At 43.0% G+C, this 22246-nt stretch overlaps 1 protein-coding gene across 2 annotated transcripts in view; it reads left to right on the top strand.

The window, feature by feature from the left end:
* The first annotated feature begins 5023 nt into the window (after positions 1-5023).
* Positions 5024-22246, top strand: part of ARID5B (AT-rich interaction domain 5B) — a 188196-nt gene continuing 170973 nt past the window's right edge. For both annotated transcript variants that reach the window (XM_068982653.1, XM_068982654.1), the window contains exons 1-2: positions 5024-5044; positions 5477-5731. In XM_068982653.1, the coding sequence (XP_068838754.1) occupies positions 5024-5044; positions 5477-5731 (276 nt within the window). The remainder of the gene's footprint in view (positions 5045-5476; positions 5732-22246) is intronic.

The raw sequence follows: 22246 nt of genomic DNA, 5'->3' as shown, positions 1-22246 counted from the left end.
AATAAATTGACTCAACATTGCTATTGTAACTGGAAATGGCTTGGGCAAATTTAATCCAACCTCCCTGGAAATTCTTGATTAGTCTCCCAATGGGGAAGAAAATCAAGATAAGATAGGAAGTCTCCTCCATCTGTACTAAGGGCCGAGGAACTGGGGCCTCCTGTGCCCACAAAGCGCATCACATGACTGAGGAGAGGGGCGTGGGGGAGGGGGAGGGGACCCTTTTCTCTGAGTTCCCCACTTCTCTCTTGGCTGTGGCCTCCAGTCCTGGAGAAATCTATTCCAAGCTACCGGCCTTTACTGTCTAGACCTGAGTTAGAGACCCACCCCCACCACAGCCTAGGAGGCAGGAGACAAGGCCCAAATTTAAGATGTAGCTCAACCTTTGACCACTAGAGGTCTCCTGGAAAGCAATGACCCATATAACCCGGTTTATCCTTCTTCAAACCAGTAGACTTGTTGAACGAAGACTCGGGCGAGCCCGCTCTGCTGGAGGCCGCCTTATTAATAACGGCACCCACCCCCACCGCTCACGATGGCGCCAGGGGTGGAAGGGGGAGGGGACTAAGTCGTTGCTGACACGAAGTCTGTCCTAGCTTTTCAACCCACGAATCAGTCTGCAAACTCGGGGGCCACCCGCCTCGAACCCCACTTCTTGACCAAGCAAGACAGGAGAGAGTCTCTAACTGGAGGCCCCCATGTGGGCAGCGCGGTGTCCCACGGACTTCTAACCAGCTGTGGACTAGCCAAGGGACCAATGTGCAGAATCTCTTAGCATCAGGTCCATCACAGGCCAGGATTCCCCCTCCCCCGCCTTCGCCCCACTCGTTCCTCCCGCCCCCTTTCACCTTCTCCTTTTGCCTTGCGATCGCCAAAGTGGCCCGAGTTTAACCGGTGGAAAGAGATTAGGGGACCATTCACCGTCCCTGTTCTGACCCATGCTGTATTTTCTGGAAAAATATAGCGGCTTCTAGGTAGAAAAGGAAAGGCAAAAAAAAAAAAAAAAGGTGGTGGGGGGAGCCGAGGGGGAGCAAGGAAGGAAACAGCCAGGTTGAATTCCCAGTCTTTATCAAGCAATTCGCTCACCAATGAAAGAAAGCTGCAGTGGCAGATTCGAGCCACATGCGGTAGTGTGTAGCAATTAGTAGATAAAATGCTGACTAAAGTGCTAAAACATGAAGTATTATTATAGCCAAGGTCAAAAATGTTTCAGTTGTTTTTTACAATTTGGGGGAGGGGGAGTCCCAGAGTTGCGCAGAGAGTGTTGAATTTTTGAAATGGTCGCCTTCTTTTTTCAAATTGTACTTTTTTTTTCTTTTAATGATCCTGTTTATTATAGTCCAAGCTGCCTAATTATGTCACTGCTGGTTCTTGCAACTAACTTAATCCTCCTGATCCTTTATGAAATGATTCGCAGACACTGAAAAATGTGTCTACTGCTTCCCCACTCCCTTGAGTGGTGGGCATGATTTTTAATTTTTTAACCTTTTAAATAAACCAAATAATTTAAAACAGAGTTGAGGTTTGGGCTACCAAAGCAGCAGGGATATAGATATATAGGTACAGGTTCCTGTGTTTTGGTGTAAGAAAGAACCCAGAAATAGTGGGTATAAATAGTGTGGTATAAACATATACTGCTTTTTTCCTACTCTTCTTTTATACACAGTGAGTCCCAGCTGTGTACAAGCTTTTTTATAGATAAATAAAGCAGTTGCTTTCATGATTATAACTGTCCTGAAAGGATTGTCTTCTTACAACATTCAATCTGTTTATGAGTATTTACTTTACATTAGCCCAAGGACCCTGCACTGCAGGAGTTTGCCTCTATTCCCCTGGGTGCCGGTGTCTCAAGTCTTACATCTGCTCTGTGATTGATGGAGCCTTGAATCCACGTTATTACTCTCTCACAAGAAGAAATCAAACAGGCTATTAACTACATTACTTCAAAGAACTGTTTCAATACAATCTCCTTATCTTAATTGAAACTTTCTTTGTATGGATATTTGCTGCACAGATAATTTACAGGTGCCTATCAAGCATAATATTAAAGAAAGAAAATAAAGGATTTTTTGTTTTGTTTTTGTAAACACACCATTGTGATCTGTAATTTTATAAGTCATTCACAGGATTGGAGCTGAAGTTTGATTTATTAGATTTTATTATGTTCATGGGGGTGGTGGTGCTGCTGCTATATTAAGAGGGGGAAGAAGTCCCTGTGATTCAGTTTTGAAATTTAGCTTCCATCTGATTACAAGATTGTAGATATTCAAAAATATTCAGACCTAGATCGCTGCAATTGTTAACATCTCAAAAACCTTGTCGAGAGTCAGGCAGCATGCAGCCTAGTTCAGCACCTACCTTGAAGAGACATAGAAACAGGGTTTCTAATTAAGTGAAGTTCCTTACAGACCCTTAAAGACTTAATAGCACCAAAACCAGCAGAAGTTGCTTAGATGCTATGAGGAGCTATGTATTTTTAAAGAGAGAGATTTAATATACAATCGAGGGATACCCTCAGGCATTCTGTTGAGGTTTCCTGCATAAATGCTGCTGCGTTGGTCATACAGGAAACTGACTCACAGTCGATCTCAAATATGATCTTGTCAAAATACTGCAACTCAAGTTTTTTAACATAGGATTTCTTGAGCTGGATGTGTATATTTACACTAACAGGACAGAGACTAACTGAAGCCTTAAGTGTCTTTCATATATTTTTAAAAAATTATGTAAAATGCCCTTCAGTCAAATCCATTCATATGTAAAAAAAGAACAAAATGGGTTATTCTAACCAAATGTCTGCAGTAAGCATCATAAACTTAAAAAGAGAGAGAAAGCGCCAGAGAGCTGTAATTTCTCTTTGTAACCCATGTTTATAAAATAGATCAGATGAAATTTCAAGGAAGATAATTAAAGAGTGATGTGCAAGTCATAATTTGGCTAATGCAAAAGATGGGAGGCTGTGAATTGTTACACTGTCCTTCATGGTGCAGAGTTGTGATATTACTTTAAATTATTAAAATAGTTTCGACATCTTTCAGAATACGGGCTCTTTGGCATGGGCTTTTATTACTTATTGTAATTGGAGGATCTGCCATTTTCTTGCGTTTATCTCTGTGTGTATAGAAACGAGATAGATCTTGCCTTTTATTACTTCCCCATGTTCTGAATCAAAAATGTGGTTTAGATAATGTTAAGTGCCCTAATTCTTACTGCAGAGGACGCAGACGTTATGAAAAAGCATAAAAATACACACAGAAGGTCTTTCCACCTCAAGTCACTGAATATTAGGCGTTTGTGCTCTGCCGGGTGTATTAACTTCAGCCATGTGAATATAATTTTCATTAAAGTAATCCTGTTTCAACTAGATGCTGTGACTAGAGGTGAAACGTTGCGAAAGCGTTAAAAATAGCTTACTAGTAATTTCAACATCCTGTAATTTTATCACAGATCAAGTTTCAACTGTCATACTATACAGACCTTATTCCCCATATAGTACATGTTTACTTTTTTAGCATGCCAGACCCACTTTGGAAAGATTGGTGCCAATATAATAAAATCGCGAGGGGGGGTGATACTGAAAGGAGTGGGAGGAGAGCGGGGAAGCGGGTGGGGGAGCGTGGGGGAAGCGAGTACACCATTTTACATCAACACTGCGAAAATGCAATCTAGCCTGGCGGAGGACCGGCAGCTGGGTCGGAGCGAGCGAGGGCTTTGCAGTCTCTGCCTGTTCCTTGTTCTGTCGCTCTTAAGTTTCTCTGTGTTTGCATAATAGCCGTGCATGCAAACCTCGCAATGCTCCAGGGCTCCAGAACAATAAATATACACATTTAAAGCCTTTATTGTCTTACGGTTCATGCCCCCGGTTTCAACAGCTTAATTTCTGGTTGTATTTAACTAGTTTGCAAATGGATTTTTTCAGTTTCAAACTATTATTGAGGAAGCTCCCCTCCCTTTTTGGCGGGGGAGGGGTTGGGGGTGGGGTAGGAGTCAGTATATTATTCCTGTAGCGCTGGGTTATATAAACACATTATCATTTGAGAGCGCCCTTGGCGTCCATCAGCATTGTAAACACGTACTAGTGTATATACTTCAAAATTAAAGAATGCACACGCAGAACCAGGAGCCTGAATTCATATTCCAAGCAGACTCGCTGTTCGCATTTATTGATTTATCATGCATCGTTTATTGTTCCAGTCCCTAAATGCAGTCGCTGTCCGTTCAATATTGTTTGCAAAATCCTGAGATGTGTGTGCGCTGCTCACTTGTCTTTCTGTTCTGTTTTTTTTTCTGAGTATTTTTTTTTTGCGAAGCGAACAAATGCATTAATATTTATATGTTTATATAATCGATAACCCACTTTTCCCTTCCACGTAAATAGGCATCAAAAGATAATTTAACAGATTAGTTCTCGAAAACATGGCAGTGAGGAAGCGTAATTTAACTATCAAACAAATCTACATGTCTAATAACAGCAAATCTGCTAAGGAGCATTAGAAAGAGGAGCAGCGCCCCGGAATCTCTGCAGGAAATGTTCTTTATATTAGACATATACAAGCAGGTCCTGTCAGATGCACAGCGGAGCTCGTTAGCTCTCGTCTCCTCCAAAAATTTCATCAAACGACATTGCTAGACAAGAGAGATTGGGAAGAGGGAGATCGCATCTTCACACAGTTTTAGGGTAGAATTTATTTTTACAAAGCTCCCTATACGTTTTTTGCCTTGATCCATCCGCTTCCCGCCGAGATCGGACGGAGCCTTTCTGTCGATTATGAATTTGATCAACCTACATTTGGAAGGAAACCTACATAGTTCTGACAGGAGCTGAAAATTGAGACGTCAGAGAAATATTAGGACATAATTTCAATCATTTTAGTGCCGAAGGGAAGGCAAGAACTTAGTTTTATATTGAGACAGTACGCCGGATGAAGGCAGAGAATGTGTCTCCCTTCCAGGACCTGATGCAATCCATTCAAGCCAACAAGTTTGGAGAGAATGTTGAGTTCAATCAATTCAGAACGTCGAGATGGAGCCCAACTCACTCCAGGTATTTCGCTCTCCTCCGCTCTTCCGATCCCGGCACCCCCCGGCACCCCCCAGCCCCCCGGCTCACCCACACCTCTGCACCCACCCACGCCCCCCACAAACTTTTCACCAAACTTTTACCCTCTACATCCCCCAAATCATTTTTATTGTTTAAAAAAAAAATCCCTGATCATACATACATAATGTAATTTTACCGCCTCAGATGGAGAGGTAGGGAGAGGTGGCGGGGGGTGGGGGTGGAGGGGCCGGAGGTTTTTTTTTTTTTTTTTTAAGGGAGGCAGAAAATTTGTGGGCTCTATTATTTTTCCACCCAGCTTTATATCTGTTGGCTCTTCTGTATTAAGAGTGGATGTCTGTGTGTAAATGTGTCTGGGAATAGACGTTTGTGCTCTGATGGTTACATTATTTATTTGGTGCTTTTTTTCCCCTGCAGTGGGTCGGCTCACCGTGTGGCTTGCACGGACCTTACATTTTCTACAAGGCTTTTCAATTCCACCTTGAAGGCAAACCAAGAATTTTGTCCCTTGGCGACTTTTTCTTTGTAAGATGTACGCCAAAGGATCCGATTTGCATAGCGGAGCTCCAGCTGTTGTGGGAAGAGAGGACCAGCCGGCAACTTTTATCCAGCTCTAAACTTTATTTCCTCCCAGAAGACACTCCCCAGGGCAGAAATAGCGACCATGGCGAGGTGGTAAACTTATATCTCCCTCTTTTCTTTCTTCATTATTTTTTTCCCGTAGTAATGCTTATTACAGGGCAAGCTTGAAAATACTGTATTCACTTCTGCAGGCGAGCAAGATCGACTTCTTTTTTAAAGGGGTAGCGCCACTAGCTGGGGCTCGAGTATTTTGCCATTGTCAGAGTTTGGCTGTCAGCTTTACAAAGAGGATCCAACTGCTGATTTTAGTCAAGATCAAATAACTTGTTTGAGAAGGGTTTTGTTCAAGGATGTGTGTGTGTGTGTGTGTGTGTGTGCGCGCGCGCGCGTGTGATCTTTCTGTTGCCGCTTGAACATCACATGCTTTTTATATTTTTTGCTTTTTGAAAATTTACCTTCGAGTCTGGCTCGGTCGGGGATGGGTGGATTTCTTTCGGTGGGTTTCGATATTGTTCACTTTTTTTTTTTAAGTAAGTATTTGATATGTTTAAGAGGGCGGAAATTACGAAATGGAGGCAGAGTGAGATCAAAAGCTATTGAGTTGGCAAAGACGTGTTGAATAAAGTGATAAATGACAGGTACTGGAATAATACATTCAAATAACTTGCAGATCTGCCCGGGCGGATTTCAAAGCGGTCGTGTAACCGGCACAAACACGTTAAGCATTAACAACTATCTCTCGTCCCCACCCCCTCTCCCCGGACGGACCATTTGATGTTTTACTTTTCAATTACTCCACGCAAAGTGGACGTCTTCCAGCGCGATCTTTGGGGATGTGGGGGACGCGGACCGGGGAGGGAAAGGCAGAGGGGTGTGTGCTCGCCCACTGGCCCTGCGGGTCCGGCGTCCTCGGTGCCCAGACGGCGCTCCCGGGGAGGGTGGAGAGGGAACGAGCCTCCCCGGCACGTTTCTGGGCGGCCGCGGGGGCGCTCGTCGCGTTCCTGGGAGGACGCCCGAGGTGAGCCCGCTGTCACCGGGCGCCGGGGCGGCCGCCTCTATTCGGCTCTGTCATTTCATGTGTGACCGCAGTTCTGCGGGCTCCCCTCGTCAGCTGACCGACCTCAGCGCCGTGGTACCTACCCGGGGAACTATTTTGGGGAGGCTGTGCCCACTGCGCGGCGGGGAGGGAGGGTGCGCGGCCGCCTGGAAAAGCTTTGTGTTGTCCAAGCGAGAGCACGGTAATCAAACTCAGACTTTTGAGGGCAGCTAGCTCTGTCTGTTCCAGGCTCTCGAGCTTTCGAGGTAGGTGTAAGGATCTTTTTGTTAAATGAATGGTTCCCCGTTTAACTCATCCCGGAGCGGAGCTCGAAGCTGCCTGCCAGTCAGTCCTTCCAGAATTCTTTGGTCTGATGGAGTTGATTGTACTTTTGGCATCTCCAGTTCACTCCTTCTCCGGGGAATCGAATTACCCATCGGTGGTCTCTGCCGGTTTAATTACTGGAGTTCGTCAAAACGTTCGCTCTCCGATCTGCCTCTTCGGAAATAAGCCCCTCCCTCCTCCCCGAACAACCCCCCCCCCCGCCCCTCCGCCCCTCCGCCCCTCCGCCCCTCCGCCCCTCCGCCCCTCCGCCCCTCCGCCCCTCCGCCCCTCCGCCCCTCCGCCCCTCCGCCCTCCCCGCCAGCTCTGGGTTTTAAACGTTCACAATTCCCGAAGTCTGCCGACAATTTTACAAAGGTGTTGTTTGGAAATACTGTGAAAAATCCTGCAACCTACCAACAGGTTGAGCTCTTTCCTCCTGCCAAGGTCTAGCTCGGGCCCCCTCCCCCGACCCAACTTTCCTGCGCAGCTGTCTTCCTCCTCCTCCCCCTCCTGATTTCTTATTATTTGCTTTTCAAATTTATTACTTCAACATGGCCTGTGATCTGGAAAAGGGAAGGATTAAATATCCAGAAAAGAGCTGGTGCCTAATAGACTTCTGACTAAACCCAGAAGGAAATTATTCAGTGTTTTATGGGATATTTTGTAGCCACGCTCTTTTTTTTAAATTGAAAGTGGAATATTTTTTAAAGACCCTGAATTGACCCCACTTGGAGCAGTTTTAATTTCTGTTGTGTAATTAAATAGTGAATTCTGACTTAAGAGTAAAAGAAATATTAGGCAAAGATTGCATCTGGTGAAACAGTTGATAGTGAATAGATATATTTTTAAATGCACGATTTTTTACAAAAATATTCTTTATGGGGAAATGTAAGCGAACCATTTTAATGATCTTTGCATTTCGTCATTGCTATATGAGCCATACCTGAGAAAATTAATCTTGCTATTTAAAAGTAAACTCTAGGGGTTTGGGGGAGGGAGATGGCTCTATTTATAATCCTCAGCTGCATATACATCGCCTAATATTATGCATGATTTGTTTTTTAATGCTAACACGGCTGGTAATTAGCTGTATGATTATACTTGTATATTTCATTAGGACTTTGGCTGATGTCATTGTGAATTATTCAGCCATATTAAAACAATTTTCAATTGAGATAATGACACGCCTCAAAATTATGCAAATACAGGCTACATTGTGCAAAATAATTATGACAAATGTAAAGCAGGTAGAAAGTTTCCCAATGCAGATCGGTTTTCCACCCTGGTGATGTCATTTCCCCCCTGGCCTAAGTTAGTCATTCATTAGCAGAATAGCAACAGCAGTCTTCTCTGGAGGAGAGCCTACAGAAACCAGCATTTACCTCTGGCACCTAGAGGGGGCAACAGGGTCCTCTCATTAAGACCTTTGCTTTGTTTTCACTTAACTCTATTAAGTTGTTTATATACAGTGAAATGATTTTATTATTGATTTTAAATAGTTTTGAATGATGCATTTGCCATTTGCAGTGCATAACTGGAAGAGGAGGGTTTCATGGTGATGAGCACTGTTACTTGGAGAAAATGTTTAGCACATTTAATCAGCCAGGGCAGTTTATTTAAAGTAGCTAAATGGAGGTTAATAATTTCTTGATTGAGCTGACATCAGCATCCATTTCCAAAGGACAGCCAGGACTCAGTATGGTTTTTTTGTTTAAGAGAACCATTCTGTCTTTTTATGATTTCTTGAAATATGAAGACGTCAGTTCTAAAAACAGGAAAATTATCACTGTGTGAGGTTAGAAATAGCGTCCCTGTGTGGTGTGCTATGATCTTTAGAACACTTTTTTTTTTGGCGTGGGAGGGAAATTTTCTTATTGATCTTTGCAGTAATTGTAGGAGGCTAGATAAGGCAGGACTTTGTATGTCCATTTTACAGCTGGAGACAGGCTTGCAGACATTATGTGGTTTGTCAGAGGTCACTTGCTAGAATCTAGACCTTAAATTTTAGGTTTGGTGTATTTTTCCCGCTGAAACCTACTCTTGAAACTAGAGCTTGAATACATCATGTTACATTCTAGAAGTGTGTACTCATGTGGGCAGTTCCTTGTACATTTTAGAACTATGACTAGTTAGTCAGCTTTGCTAAAGGTCACCAGATATTTAGGTAGCAGAATCATTCTTATTCTATAAAGTTCAGATAAACCTAGTCAGTGGCATATAACAGTAACAGTTACATGTAATACCATTATTAATAATCATTAATTTATTACTAGTTTAGATAAGTAGTATGTCTGGACTGCTTATATCACTGCTTCCTGCACGTACTTAGGGTCCTGGCAGCTGGTGTGAAGGAGAGGCATTCCAGAGAGTCACATGTTGATTCTACAGTTTACTATTTGTTTGACCTTGAACAGTCCTAAATGCTCTGAGCCTCAGTTTCTTCAGTTGCAAAATGGGAGGGAACAATAATAGTAAGGCTGACTGGAGATTGTTATATATACCGAGACATTATTATGGGCAAAATACTTTATAAATTAAATGAATAGAAAGGAGTTATGATTATAGGGGTCTTTATATATTCTTAATTTATAAATAGGAAACATAATAACTTAGGTCTGTGTGGAGTCTTCTGGGCCTCATCATGATACTGTTTTGAATTATGAAAGTGAAGAGCAGGGCCATATGCGAGGAGTTAAGTGTCTGGTAATTACCTACAATTGCCATATTCAGCCAGTAGCTTTTCAGGGGAGGAAAATGGCAAAGTAGGCGGGTAATTGGCTCTGTTACTGGGTAACTTCTGATTATATTCCTTTTCAGATTGCCAAATGCTTAATCTATTGGCAGTATACCCTCTTAAAATAGGTGGATGTACGAGCTTGAATTTCATGGGGTGGATTCTACAAGGCTTGCTGGTCCCCTGCAATATGAGTGTAGGTGAGTAAGCCAGTGTTGTCACAGAGTCAGGATCAAGCATATCTGGTCATTATAGATTCTAGCATGCAGCCAGGGTTTCTAACAGTGGTTTGGCTATCACCAGCTTTACTATCTAGTTAAAAAATTTTTTTAATGTATATTCCCAAGCTCTTATTGAAATTAATTTATATAGAATCTCTGGAATTGGGATCCAGAATTCTGCATTTTATAAATTGTCTTGCTCTCTCTGTGTGGATCTTGGGCAAGTTTTAAACTCTGTGCCTCAGTTTTCTCATCTGTAAAATGGGAATAGAGTACCTACTTTGTAGGATTATTTTAAGGATTAAATGAGCTCGTATGTATGTAAAGTGCTTACAACTAAGGTGGGAGATAGTAGAGTTGCTAAAATAATTTACTCATTATTACTATCATTAATATTAATATTATTGTTCTCATTAAAGTTTGAGACCACTGCCTTGGACCTTCCTGAAGAAAGCTTTTCTCTATGAGAGGGTGACATATAGGATAGTTTACTAGAACATATAGGTGATTCAAGTCACCCCAGATCAGGCCGGCTTTCATCCATATGGTGGATTTAGCTGTGTTGCCATTATAAAAGGCTCCTTAAGGATTTACATTTTATTATTGAAATATGCTGTTAACTGGATCAGCAGGATTTTTAAGAAGATTGCCTGATCGTATCACAGACACATTCTGAAATTCAGGTGCCAGACTGTCCTTGCTTCACCCGTGGGTGGCCTCTTAGCCTCTGGTTTGTATCCATGAGCTGATTTTTTAGAAGTTTCTGAGATCACCTCAGTGTCATCACTAGCCTTGGTCAATCTCTTTAACTTTTTCTAAGCCTCAGTTTCTTCTTCTGTCAAAGGATTTAAAGGCTTTCTACCTTGCCAGGAGAATTAGTAAAACTAAAAGTCCTGAAACAAATGATGGATGCTGTTATAATAGTTATTATTTATTGTTAGCTAAGAGAAGGAATATCTTTATACTTTGCATAGCAGGCCCTTTAGAACCAGGGTGAAAACCAGTGAATTATATGGAGAGAGTTTACTAGACTGTGACAGGCATCAGCAAACTAAGGCCTGAGGGCCAAACCTGCCCCACTGTCTGCTTTTGTAAATAAAGTTTTACTGGAACATAGTCAGACTGTTTACATATTGTTTATAGCTGCTCTCAGGCTATAATGTCAGAGCTGAACAGTTACGACAGTGACCATATGGCCCACACAGTGGAAAATATTTGCTCTTTGGCCCTTTACAGAAAATGCTTGCTGACCCCTGGCCTATAGAATTGATCTGAAATAAGGAATGTGACTGTGTACCTTTTTGTCTTTCTTACTTGGCTTTGGAGCAAGATCCAGTAATAGAAGGAATACTTTAATATGTCAAAAACATTCATATATACAAAATTTTGTTTCAGCTTTGAGCCTAGGATGTGAAAATTTGAGAATCAGTAAAATGTACACTAAGTTTTATTTTGTGTGGTTAAGATCCTAATTCCAGCCAATGTTGGATTCATCTATCCTGAGTTAATAAAAGCTGCTTGTTGAGTGCTGTGTGCTCAGTGCTTTGCTAAGTACAGAGATAGATGTAAACAATGCATGATGTAGCTCTTTTTCTTAAGAAGCTTATCAATCTTGATAGAGAGATGAGATCAACACGTTTTTAAAAAATGTAAAAGCAATATGTTATATAACACACTAGTGAATTGTGCTCACAATAAATGCAATATGTTTTCAGAAGAAAGCTCACTGTCTACATGTTTTTAGAAAACGAATGCATTGATCTCCTCAAACATTGACTGAAGACCTACTAGGTGCTAGACAACCAGGTAGAGAGATAATGGAGAATAGCCCAACCCTCAAAAATCCCTTAGTCTGCTTCCATAGACAGATACTGGTCACAGAAAAGCTGTCAGATTCTATGTCCCTTAGTTAAGTGGAGATGAAATGAAGTCACTATTTGTAGTATTTTATTATCTTTCTGGAAATTAGGAAGTACTGCCTTCACCTTTGAGGTTCATTCAACCCATGCATACTTATAGAGCACCTACTTTGTGCCAGAGCCTGTTCTAGGCCCCTGGATACAGCAGTGAACAAGACAAGCACCTCTGCCATCAGGGGGCTTACAGTCCCGTGGTTAGTTTTAACCTCCCATGTAGTTTGCATACTGTGCTCCATGTGCCATCTGGGTTATCTGTATTCTTTTTCTGTGCTCATCACCCCATCATCTCTGCTCCCACTGCGGTGCTGTTATTAGGGGCGGAAGGTGGTGCCTTACTCACCTCTGGGTCTCTGCGCAGTACTCAGTGTGCTTGTCAAGTAGCTATTGAAGGACTGAATGACATAATTAAAACGCCGTCTTCCCCACAACCTGCTCTCTTTAAGCTTGGCCCAGTTTCTTTCTTTCTCACAGGTCATTCACCTGAGGCCCAGCTCCAGCAGCCCACCTCACACTTCTTTCTCTTCTAAAATCTATTATCATTTTGCAAAATAAGGTGTGAAGAAGTGCACAAGGTTTCTTTTTAGGAGAACTCACCAAAGAAATGAATGACTATATGGGACTGAATGGTCAGGCGAGAGCCAGCATCTCCCACCTCTTTGAGCACTTTTCCAGGCTTCAGCTATCAGTCCATAAAAAGTCAGGACTTTGGGGAAGTTCCCTGGTGGTCCAGTGGTTTGGATTCCTTGTTTTCACTGCCAAGGGCCTGGTTCAATCCATGGTTAGGGAACTAGGGTCCCAAAAGCCATGTGGGGTGGCCAAAAGCAATTTTATTAAAAAATAAGTAAAGATTGTTTTTTGGTTTTTTTTAAGTCAGGCTTTGGGTGGCAAACTGTGAAAAGATAAAACTTGAGGGAAGAGAAGTCACTTCTTACTTGAGTGTTGGTTGGCAGTTCCTGCAAACTAGCATATTTTTCAGACCGATGGTCTTGATGAGGCCATATGTCCAATGACAAATCAAAATTGTAAGCAATTAAAACCTCTCTTGACATTGAGTGTCATGCACATACTAAGGAAAAGTTATTTTTATGAAGTACAGGAGTCCATACATGTAAATAAATACTTTGTTATTAATTATTAATAAAGCATACCATTGTTCATAGTGGCATCTAGTTTTTTATAGGACTCAGGCTCATTTATCAAAGTCTAGTTTTAACCAATATCCAGGATATAATCGCTGGAATCAAATGCATTTGCTTGTCATTTTTTTATAGCCAGGGTGGTTGGATATTTGCCATCTTCCACTTAGAATAATATTGTAGCTAGTGATTACCCATTGGCTTGGCTTTTAAATAAATTTAAAATAAATTTATTGATTGTTGGCTTAAGGATTCATTGGCCTCAGAAATGTGGTCATAGATTCCTGCATTTCTTGAACAATCTGCTCCTGTGCCCTTGCGTGCGGATGGCTTGGCTTTTTCTAGCAGTACCATGATCTTTGCTGGCTTCCTGGAGGTTAGAACTTGGGCCAGGCTTGGGCCTTCAAAGAGTGCGGCTAATGTCCTGGACTGTGAGCATCCATTTGGATGACACATTTCAAACATGCAATTATTGAAAGGGTGCCTTAGAACATGCTAATGGCATCAGTCTCTAGTACATACTTGGGTAAATTAATTCTGCTTTTAAAATCAGATGCACTGTTAGCTGCATTAAAGATGGATATTTGACATTTATCACACAGACCAGGATGTGTGGTTTAATTGCATGAATTTCCTGTAGAATCTTGGTGGCTGTATAAAATTGACTCACAGTGGTGAGTGTCCTTGCACACATGACCATCATGTTCAGGGTCTCATCTCCGTCCGTGTGCAGAGAGGAAAAAGTGGGAGTAGAAACCACAGGTTGCTGGTCAGTCTAGTGGCCCCATAAGTGTCCCCCCGCCCCCCCACCGCCTTTCCTTTCTCATGACTCCAGCACACCCTGAGTATGATACACCCCCCTCCTCCCCAGAGTTGAGTTCCAAGCCTGATCAGTGGCACTAAACATTAAACTCTTGTCTTTGAGAATAATAGGCTTTGCTTTCTACACCCTCAAGCATGTTGAGCTACTGTGCAGGCTGGAAAATAAAAATGTTCTAATTGTGTCTTTTAAATAAGCATAGGAGTGAATTAATTAGACCATATTTTGTCTTTAGTTGCTTAGTTACACAATAGTATTCCTGAGCACGAGTAAGATAAATTGGCTCTTTTTCTGCTGCCTGTCCCTTAATCATAATTACTGTATTGCTTAGGAGAGTAAAGCATACATAGATTTTGAATTTTTTATTAATAGTCAAAAATATGCATATGATATATAAAGTATATGCTGTTCAACCTGTTTTATATGCTTTTATGTGGGAAGAAGTTTTATTGTGGTGGTAACATTTGCATTAGTTGCTCAAAGATGTAGTTCTGGGAAATACATAATTGAAATGTTTTTGAATTGCTTTTTCTGGCCTTTTCAATCTTATTCAAAATAATAGTGCCTCCAGTCCTAGAGCAGTCATTCTCATTTGATTTAACATCTTTCTTTGCACTGCACACACGGCGCCCAGTTTTAACCCTGCAGAGCCTAGATGAGGTTTGTGATTCACAGACCTCATACGTCGTGTCTTACGTTTTGGGGCTCACGCTGTCTGGGGGCAGAGGGCAGCAGAACGCCTGCATCCAGCAGCCATTACTCCAGTGCCCTTAGCCCTGGCACACTTCCACTTCCCTAGCAGAAGGCTCCAGGGTTTGAGATCATAAGAGTTTGCTGTAGCTTGGGCTGGACAGCACTATGTGCTTGCCTTCTGAAGTCTTGCAACATGGCAAGTGGCTTCTGAGACTTGGGCTTCTAGCCCCCTACCCCCCAACCCCTGCACCATGGAGAGCAGCAAGAGTTGGACAGCTTGATGTAGTTATTGAACAATGGGAGAGTCTGGCTTAAGACCCAGCATGCGTGCTGGGTAAATGTATGTGAAAATCGACCCCATTGTTCTGTTGGATTTGAAAAGCAAGTAAATTATTTACAGATATTTGCTAATTAAAGCACATATTGTTTTACCAGCACAAAAGAATACAGTATAACTAGAGACAAAGAACTAAGTGCAGATAATTAAATCTTGCTATTTTTGTGTGTTCCTCATAAGGAATATGTTAAAAAATATGTATTTGTTGTTGTTTAGTCAGCAAGTCGTGTCCAAATCTTTGGTGACCCAATGGTCTGTAGCCCACCAGGCTCATCTGTCCTTAGAATTTTCCAGGCAAGAATATTGGAATGGGTTCCCATTTCCTTCTCCGGGGGATCTTCTCCACCTAGGGATCGAACTCACGTCTCCTGTTTGGCAGGCAGATTCTTTACCAGTGAGCCATGTGGGAAGCTCAAAAATGTGTGTGCATATATATATATATGTTAAAGTGTGTGTGTGTATATATACAGATAGGTGTATATGGTGTTGTGTGTTTGTGTGTGTTTTATTCCCGCAAGGGAAGCCACGCACACTACAGAGATAACTGACCAAGTTACTTGTTGCTAGGCTGCTCCACATTCCTCGTGGAACATCAGAAATGGAAATCGTTTTGGTTTTCCCTTTAGTCCAAGCTTTGCTTGCCATCACCTACTTTGAGCTCAGCTCTGAGTACCATTGGGGAAAAAAGGCAAAGTAGCAAGATGCACCAAATAATTAAAACGTTCTCACTTACTACTTGTCCTCAGACTTTCCTTGGGGCTTACCAGATGGCGCTAGTGGTAATGAACCCACCGCCAACACGGGAGACTTAAGAGCTGCGGGTTTGATCCCTTTGTCAGGAAGATCTTCTGGAGGAGGGCATGGTAACCTGTAGAAGCCTGTAGGCTGGTGGGCTACAGTCCGTAGGGTCACAAAGAGTCAGACATGACTGAAGCGACTTAGCACAGCATGGCAGACTTTCCTTAATGAAGGCCCGGGTTTAGCTGTTTTTCTTCTGTGACAGCCCAACTTTGGCAGCATTCCGATTGGAAACGTACTCTGGAGTGAGGGCCCCTGACCTGTGGTGAGGGAGTCTGATGCGGAGTTGGTTGTGATAACGCCCTGTGACCTTTTCCCGGCTGTGACATTGGCCTATCCATGGGTGCAGCTGGTCCCTGCGCCTCTGCCATCTGTACAGACGCGTGTGGTGGTAAGCAGGACTGGCCGGACAGCTCTTGGCTTTGTTATTAAGATGACCATGAAGACTTGCCATGGCTGTGTAAGAAAAAGGCTCCTGTCTAATGAGCCTTGGATGTTTTAATAGCCTCACAGGCTGTTCGAGTCAAGCCCCCTTTATGTAATGGATGAAGAGACTGTGGCTCAGAACAGTCTTGGGGATGTGCTCAGAGCTAGTGAGTGACGAGAAGAACCAGAACCCAGGCCCTCAGGTACAGTGGTCTACTGCTTCGGGAAAGGAGTGCTCTCTTGAGGTGATGGTCTGAGGGAAGCAGGCAAGTGTTTCCCATGGGTATGCTCAGGTGGGCCATCCCAGCAGGATGGTCCTGCACCAGCAGGCTTATACCAGTACGCCTTAGCAGTGGCTCTGTGGGACATCACTTTTATGAAATCACTGAAGAAGGGTGTGGCCTTTATTCTAATGATGAGATACTTACCAAAGAGTGAGTGATTACATGGAAACCAGGGTTGATATCCAGGTCCCCTCTGGACCTCACCTTTATTGCCCTCATTTCCAGTTGTTTTTCTGGAGCCAGGTGGGCCCTCTGATAGGGATATTTATATTGTCTCAAGAAAAGCTTTGCCAAGATGGCACTCTTGGTGATAAACGGAATTGGCATTTCTGCCACCATCTGATATTCATGGATGATTTCTTTAATTCAGAAATGATTATTGCAAGCCTACTATGTGCGGGTTCCCTGCACTGGGATATAACAGTGAACACAGTGACTGATGCCCAGATAAAGGTTTCTGTTTTTGTGTTACTCACTCTCCCATAGGAAGAAGGAAAAGGCAGCCTGATTGATTTATCCAGAACAGAGAAACCCCGTCTCCATGCTTGTCACCTTAGAACCACATTCACACCTCCTCCTTCCAGATGCAGAAGCCAAAGAAAGTGTCCTAACTTGCTCTTTTCTAAAACCATTTGCGAAAGTTTCGCCCACAGTGTTTTCAGTGAAGTTACAACGTTTTTGACTATTGAGTATAACGTGTCAGGCATTATATATATATTAACAGATAAATCAAATACTCATTTAATTATCAAAGAAATTCTCCAAGGTTGGTAGTATTGTGATATTTCCATACTTGATGGTTGAGGCAGATGAGTCCGAAAGAGGTCTTAAGTAACTTAGCCAAAGTCACGTATAGGTAAGGCTCAGGCAGAATTGAAAACACCTGGTTCTGAATTCCACCAGGTGATTTTCGTGTTCCCCCTATTTAGAATAGATTGAGAATTAAAATCGGGATTTTCAATGTACTGACTTATACTTTGTTTGAGCCTTTATGAAAAGTTTCTTTTGGTCTTTTATTAATTTATTCAGCATATGGTTCTTAAAAGCTTCTATCCTGCCATCTCAGAACTAAGCAATCAGATTGGCTGTTAACTGAGACACGCGTTTATTTGATGGTAATACCACACACCTGTGCACTAAGGCGTTTCACCCGCTCCCACAAGCCCATGCGAGGCGCCAGGCACCTCTGCAGTTTCACAGGCAAGGAGACCTAGCCTCAGGCCCTCCAGAGTGGCGTCTGTGTGCAGGTCGTGCTGCTTCCTGGAGAGACAGGTAGGAAATCAGGCAGCTCCTTGCCGACCTGGGGCTTCTTGTTGGGTGGGGAGTACAGGCAGGGCTAATCAAACAATCCAAAATAAACAGGTGATTTTGTGGCCTGGTTAGCCTGGTAAAGGCAAAATACAGGGACCTATGACACAGGTGCCTGGTCGTACTTGGAAGATCTGTGGAGGCATTTTGAACTCAGGGCTAGAGAGATTCTGGTGAAGATTGGTATGAGGTTTCTTGGTAGGATGTAGAGGTGGGAGCATTCTCCTTTTGGCATGATTTCTGAGCTGAACCTAATCTTGGTGAATCCAATCAACGGGTTAGACATTGCCCACGGACACCCATTGAAGAGGGCTACTGTTTTAAATCCCATTAACCCCCTCATAGCACCTTCAGAGAAGGCAATGGCACCCCACTCCAGTACTCTTGCCTGGAAAATCCTATGGACGGAGAAACCTGGCAGGCTTCAGTCCATGGGGTCACTAAGAGTCAGGCACAACTGAGTGACTTCACTTTCACTTTTCACTTTTGTGCATTGGAGAAGGAAATGGCAACTCACTCCAGTGTTCTTGCCTGGAGAATCCCAGGGACGGCGGAGCCTGGTGGGCTGCCCTCTATGGGGTCGCACAGAGTCGGACATGACTGAAGCAACTTAGCAGCAGCAGCATCTTCAGAGCTGATTTACATCATCAGAATGGCTGTAGACAAGTAGAAAATGGGGCCTACAGGCCTACTAAGGCTTATGGACCAAATCTGACCTACTGCCTGTTTTGTCAATAAAGTTTTATTGGCACCCAGCCACAGCCGTCTGGCAGCTTTCACACTATCCTGGAGGAGCTGAGTAGTTGGAACGTATGCACAGAGCCTAACATATTTACTGTCTGGCCCTTTACAGGAAACATTTTCCTGACCCCTGGTCTAAAATGATTTTTTTTGGTTTCTTTTCTTTTTTTTTTTTTTTTTTATTGGGAGTATGATTGATTTATAGTGTTGTGTTAGTTTCAGGTGTTAAATGGCTTCTTTTTTATTATGGAACTATAATTGCTTTACAATGCAGTTGGTTTCTGCCATACAACAGAGTGAATCAGCTGTGTGTGTGTGTGTCTGTGTGTGTGTGTATCCCCTCCCTCCTGAACCTCCATCCCACACCACCCTATGCCACCCGCCTAGGTCATCCCAGAGCACCGAGCTGAGTTCCCTGTGCTACTACAGGTTCCCACGAGCCCTCTCTTACACGTGGTAATCATATATGTCAGCACTATTCTCTGTCTGTCTTACCTTTCTCTCCTGCTCCCATGTCACATGTCCATTCTGTTTGCGTCTCTATTCCTGCTCTGCAGATAGGTACGTGTGTACCATTTTTCTAGATTCCATTTGTATGAGTTAATGTACGATATTTGTTTTTCTGTTTCTTCACTCGTTATGACAGACTCTAGGTATTTGTACTAAAATGGTCTTAATAAAGGTAGTAGTAAAACTGCTGCTGACAACTTCACTTGGACCTTTGGTGTAACCATAATACTATGAGGTAGTCATTTCATTTTGCAAGAGGGCAACCCGAGAGGCTAGGCTGTCCAGGTTTGTAAATTCATTCATCAGGTAAATGATGAATGAGACTAAATGGGAGCTCGAGCTGTCTTGATTCCAACACAGAGGGCAAAACCCTCGTGCTGTCCTGCTAACAAGCCGAAGAAACGGGGCTGTATCAGAAAGGGGGTATAAAATCTGCTGGGGTTTTCCCCCGTGAAGTAATAAAATAGCACAACCTCTGTATCCATCTTTCAAGGTCTTGTTCAAAATCCACCTTACCTGAAGAGGGGAGAGGGGAACCCAGAGCAGAGGCACAGGTGTGGGCCCGTTCAGGAAGCCAAAGTGGGTGGAGCCAAGGCTGGAAGACCATGTGATGCTTGGAAGAACCAGGGGGCAGTGACTTGTCTATACGTTGCTCTTCAGGTCCTGCCCATCATTGCAGGGCAGCAGTGTCATTTGATGTTGCCAGATCTTTCCATTTTTCAAGAGAAGTGCCCAAAAGCCATATTTTTGTGTAGTTGGCAATTCCATCCAATGTTTAAAAAACACTAGGGGCCAAATGAAATGTGTCTTCAGTCTAGATGTGGGCCATGGACTGCCACTTTGCATTCTTCAGAGCAAAGCTTTGGAGTATTACAGTTTTTAAAACTTTCTCATATTCTGCCCATTTTGTGTAGTGAAGCAGAAGGAAGCTTTTGGTCTTAAAGGGGCAGCAAAGGAAGGCGCTCAGGCAGCTTGGTGGACAAAACCCTCCTCATTCTCTCCAGCCAGAGAGTCTGGAGGGATGGAAGGAATGGCTGGATGCACAAACTAGGGCCCAGAGTCAGAAAGGGAGCAGGGATGGAAATGTGGAGAGAAAGGAGTGAGTGAGTCCGGAGGTGGCCTACAGCTATGCTGATGGCAGCCTGGAGGAGGGGAGCTTGTGTTCATCAGGCCCTTGAAAATACCTAGGGCTTTCATGGGTGGAGATTTTGACGAGAGTGCGAGAGGAGGCAGGAGAAGCCACAGAAAAATAGAAAGGCAGGACATTCCAATATTGGAAGTGGTCTGCCCTCGGCAGAGCAGCAGGGGTCTGGTGGACAGTGAGGTAGACTAGGGCCGGACCTGGGGTTGTCTAGCAGGTCAGGTTGGGCTTGAACCTGGAGGCAGGGCTGGTTAGTAATTTCACATGTCTTGTTTCTTGCTAGTTAGGATATCAGCTCTTCGTCTTGAAGCTTGGTAGAACCACACATGCCTGTGTATTCTGCCTCTCAGCTGCATGTCATCTTGGTCCATTACTGAATTTTCCTGGGGTCCCTGTTTCCTTATCTGTGAAATAGGCTAGTCTTACTGGGCTGTGATTATCAAATGAGATTTATATGTACATAAAGCCCCAAACCGTGGTCTGGCTAATAGCAGACCCAGGCCTTTAGCAGATGTGAGTTATCAACCCTGCCCTTCCTGGTTTGGGACCAAATCCTAACTTTGTTGTCTCCATGAAGTCTGTCACATTGCTAAGCCTGTTAATATCGCCTTAATAAGTAATTTATTGGTTGAGTCATTGGATTTCTAAGTACTGTTTAAAAAAAAAAAAACTAAGAAAATTATCAATTTAAACAGAGTTAAACTTCCTGGTTCTCCATTCTCCAAAAGATTTTTCTTGTGTTTAGGTTCAGAGTTTTCTTTGATGCGTGTTTGAGCTTTCCTGTCCCGATGAATGGGGCACCCTCAAGCCTGTTGAGCTTTATTCCATTTGGGTCTTAAAGAACCTCGAGGAGGCATTTCTTCCATCAGCCACAACAAAATAAAATGACACGGGAGTCAAAAGACAAAACCTGCATTCCAGATGTCCCATCTCAGTGTGCCAAAGGAAGTTCAGACCTGGTGCTTCCCAGGTCTCTCCCCTTTCATGATGCAACCTCCAGGAAATCTGATGTCGATGTGCTGAATGTCACAGCACTGAATTTATTTTAAATATCCTCATTTCCCACCATTAAAAAAAGTCTCTCCTAGTTCCTATTCTTCAAAACACCCCTAATTCCCCTAATTTGGAAACTAGTTTCACCCTCTGTCATCTCCTCTTCTTCTTCTTTTGGTGGTGGTGGTACAGAATGCATTCCAAACCAATTTAAGATGTGTAATGCCAGGTTCTTTTTAAAAGCAGAAAGCATCAGCAAATGGATATAAAGGGATAGGGTCCCAGCCAGAATAGTTGGGGGAGCTTAGAAGAAGGATCTTCAAAACAGAGACTGCCTGCTGGGCCATTAAATCCTTTAGCTTTGGGGTAATCCCACAGTGCATATCAGATGACTAGAATTCAGATGAAAACACTGCTATAGTACTCAAGCTCCCCACCAAATTATTCCAAAATCTAGTGTACATGGGTTGTAAATACAGAAAATAATTGAATTATGTATGTCTTAAGTGAAATAATCTGTTCCATTCTGTTTCTTGCGGACCTTCTTCATAATAGTGTAATTGTGTTCTGTGCTCCTGGGGGCTGAATGTGAATTCAGCAACAATGCATCGGGTTGTAAAATATGCAGCCCCGACAATCTGGGCAGGCAAGGAGGAGGTTCTAGTAAAAAGGCGGAAGATGTTTTTTTCTAATGCAAATTATATGAATCACACACACGGTAGTGTCTTTTAAAATGATCAATGGGCTGTGGCTTTTTTCTTTATAGTTATAGGTCCTATTTCTCCACATTTTGGATGTTACTAGATCAGTAATTCAATAGACAGCCAAGCAGGTGTTCAAATCACTCCTGACCCCCAGAATTCCTCAAATGACCCCTCAAAGCAGTGGAGTGGAAACATTTTCAGCGTGTCAGAATATTGAATACCTCAGTTGTCTTAATATTTTTTCACCTTAATTTTTAAGGCTGTTTTCTGCCTTTTTCTCTTTGGCTAAGGCAAAGAGAAGCCTTGCCTTGATCTTGGCCACAAGGACTAGAGGATTATGTGTTTGCAGGACCTGTAGATTGTATGTGTATGCAGGACAGTGTCTAAATGGTCAGCTGTGCCAAGACCCTTGAAAAGGTGAGAGGAGGGCAAGAGAGAGGACGCTTGGGATTCTTCTGCAATAGCTGAGGATATAATATT

This window comes from Capricornis sumatraensis, chromosome 10, assembly GCF_032405125.1.
Source record: "Capricornis sumatraensis isolate serow.1 chromosome 10, serow.2, whole genome shotgun sequence".
Taxonomy (NCBI): domain Eukaryota; kingdom Metazoa; phylum Chordata; class Mammalia; order Artiodactyla; family Bovidae; genus Capricornis; species Capricornis sumatraensis.
Note: the sequence above shows the minus strand (reverse complement) of the source record. Positions and strands in the feature narration are given on the sequence as shown.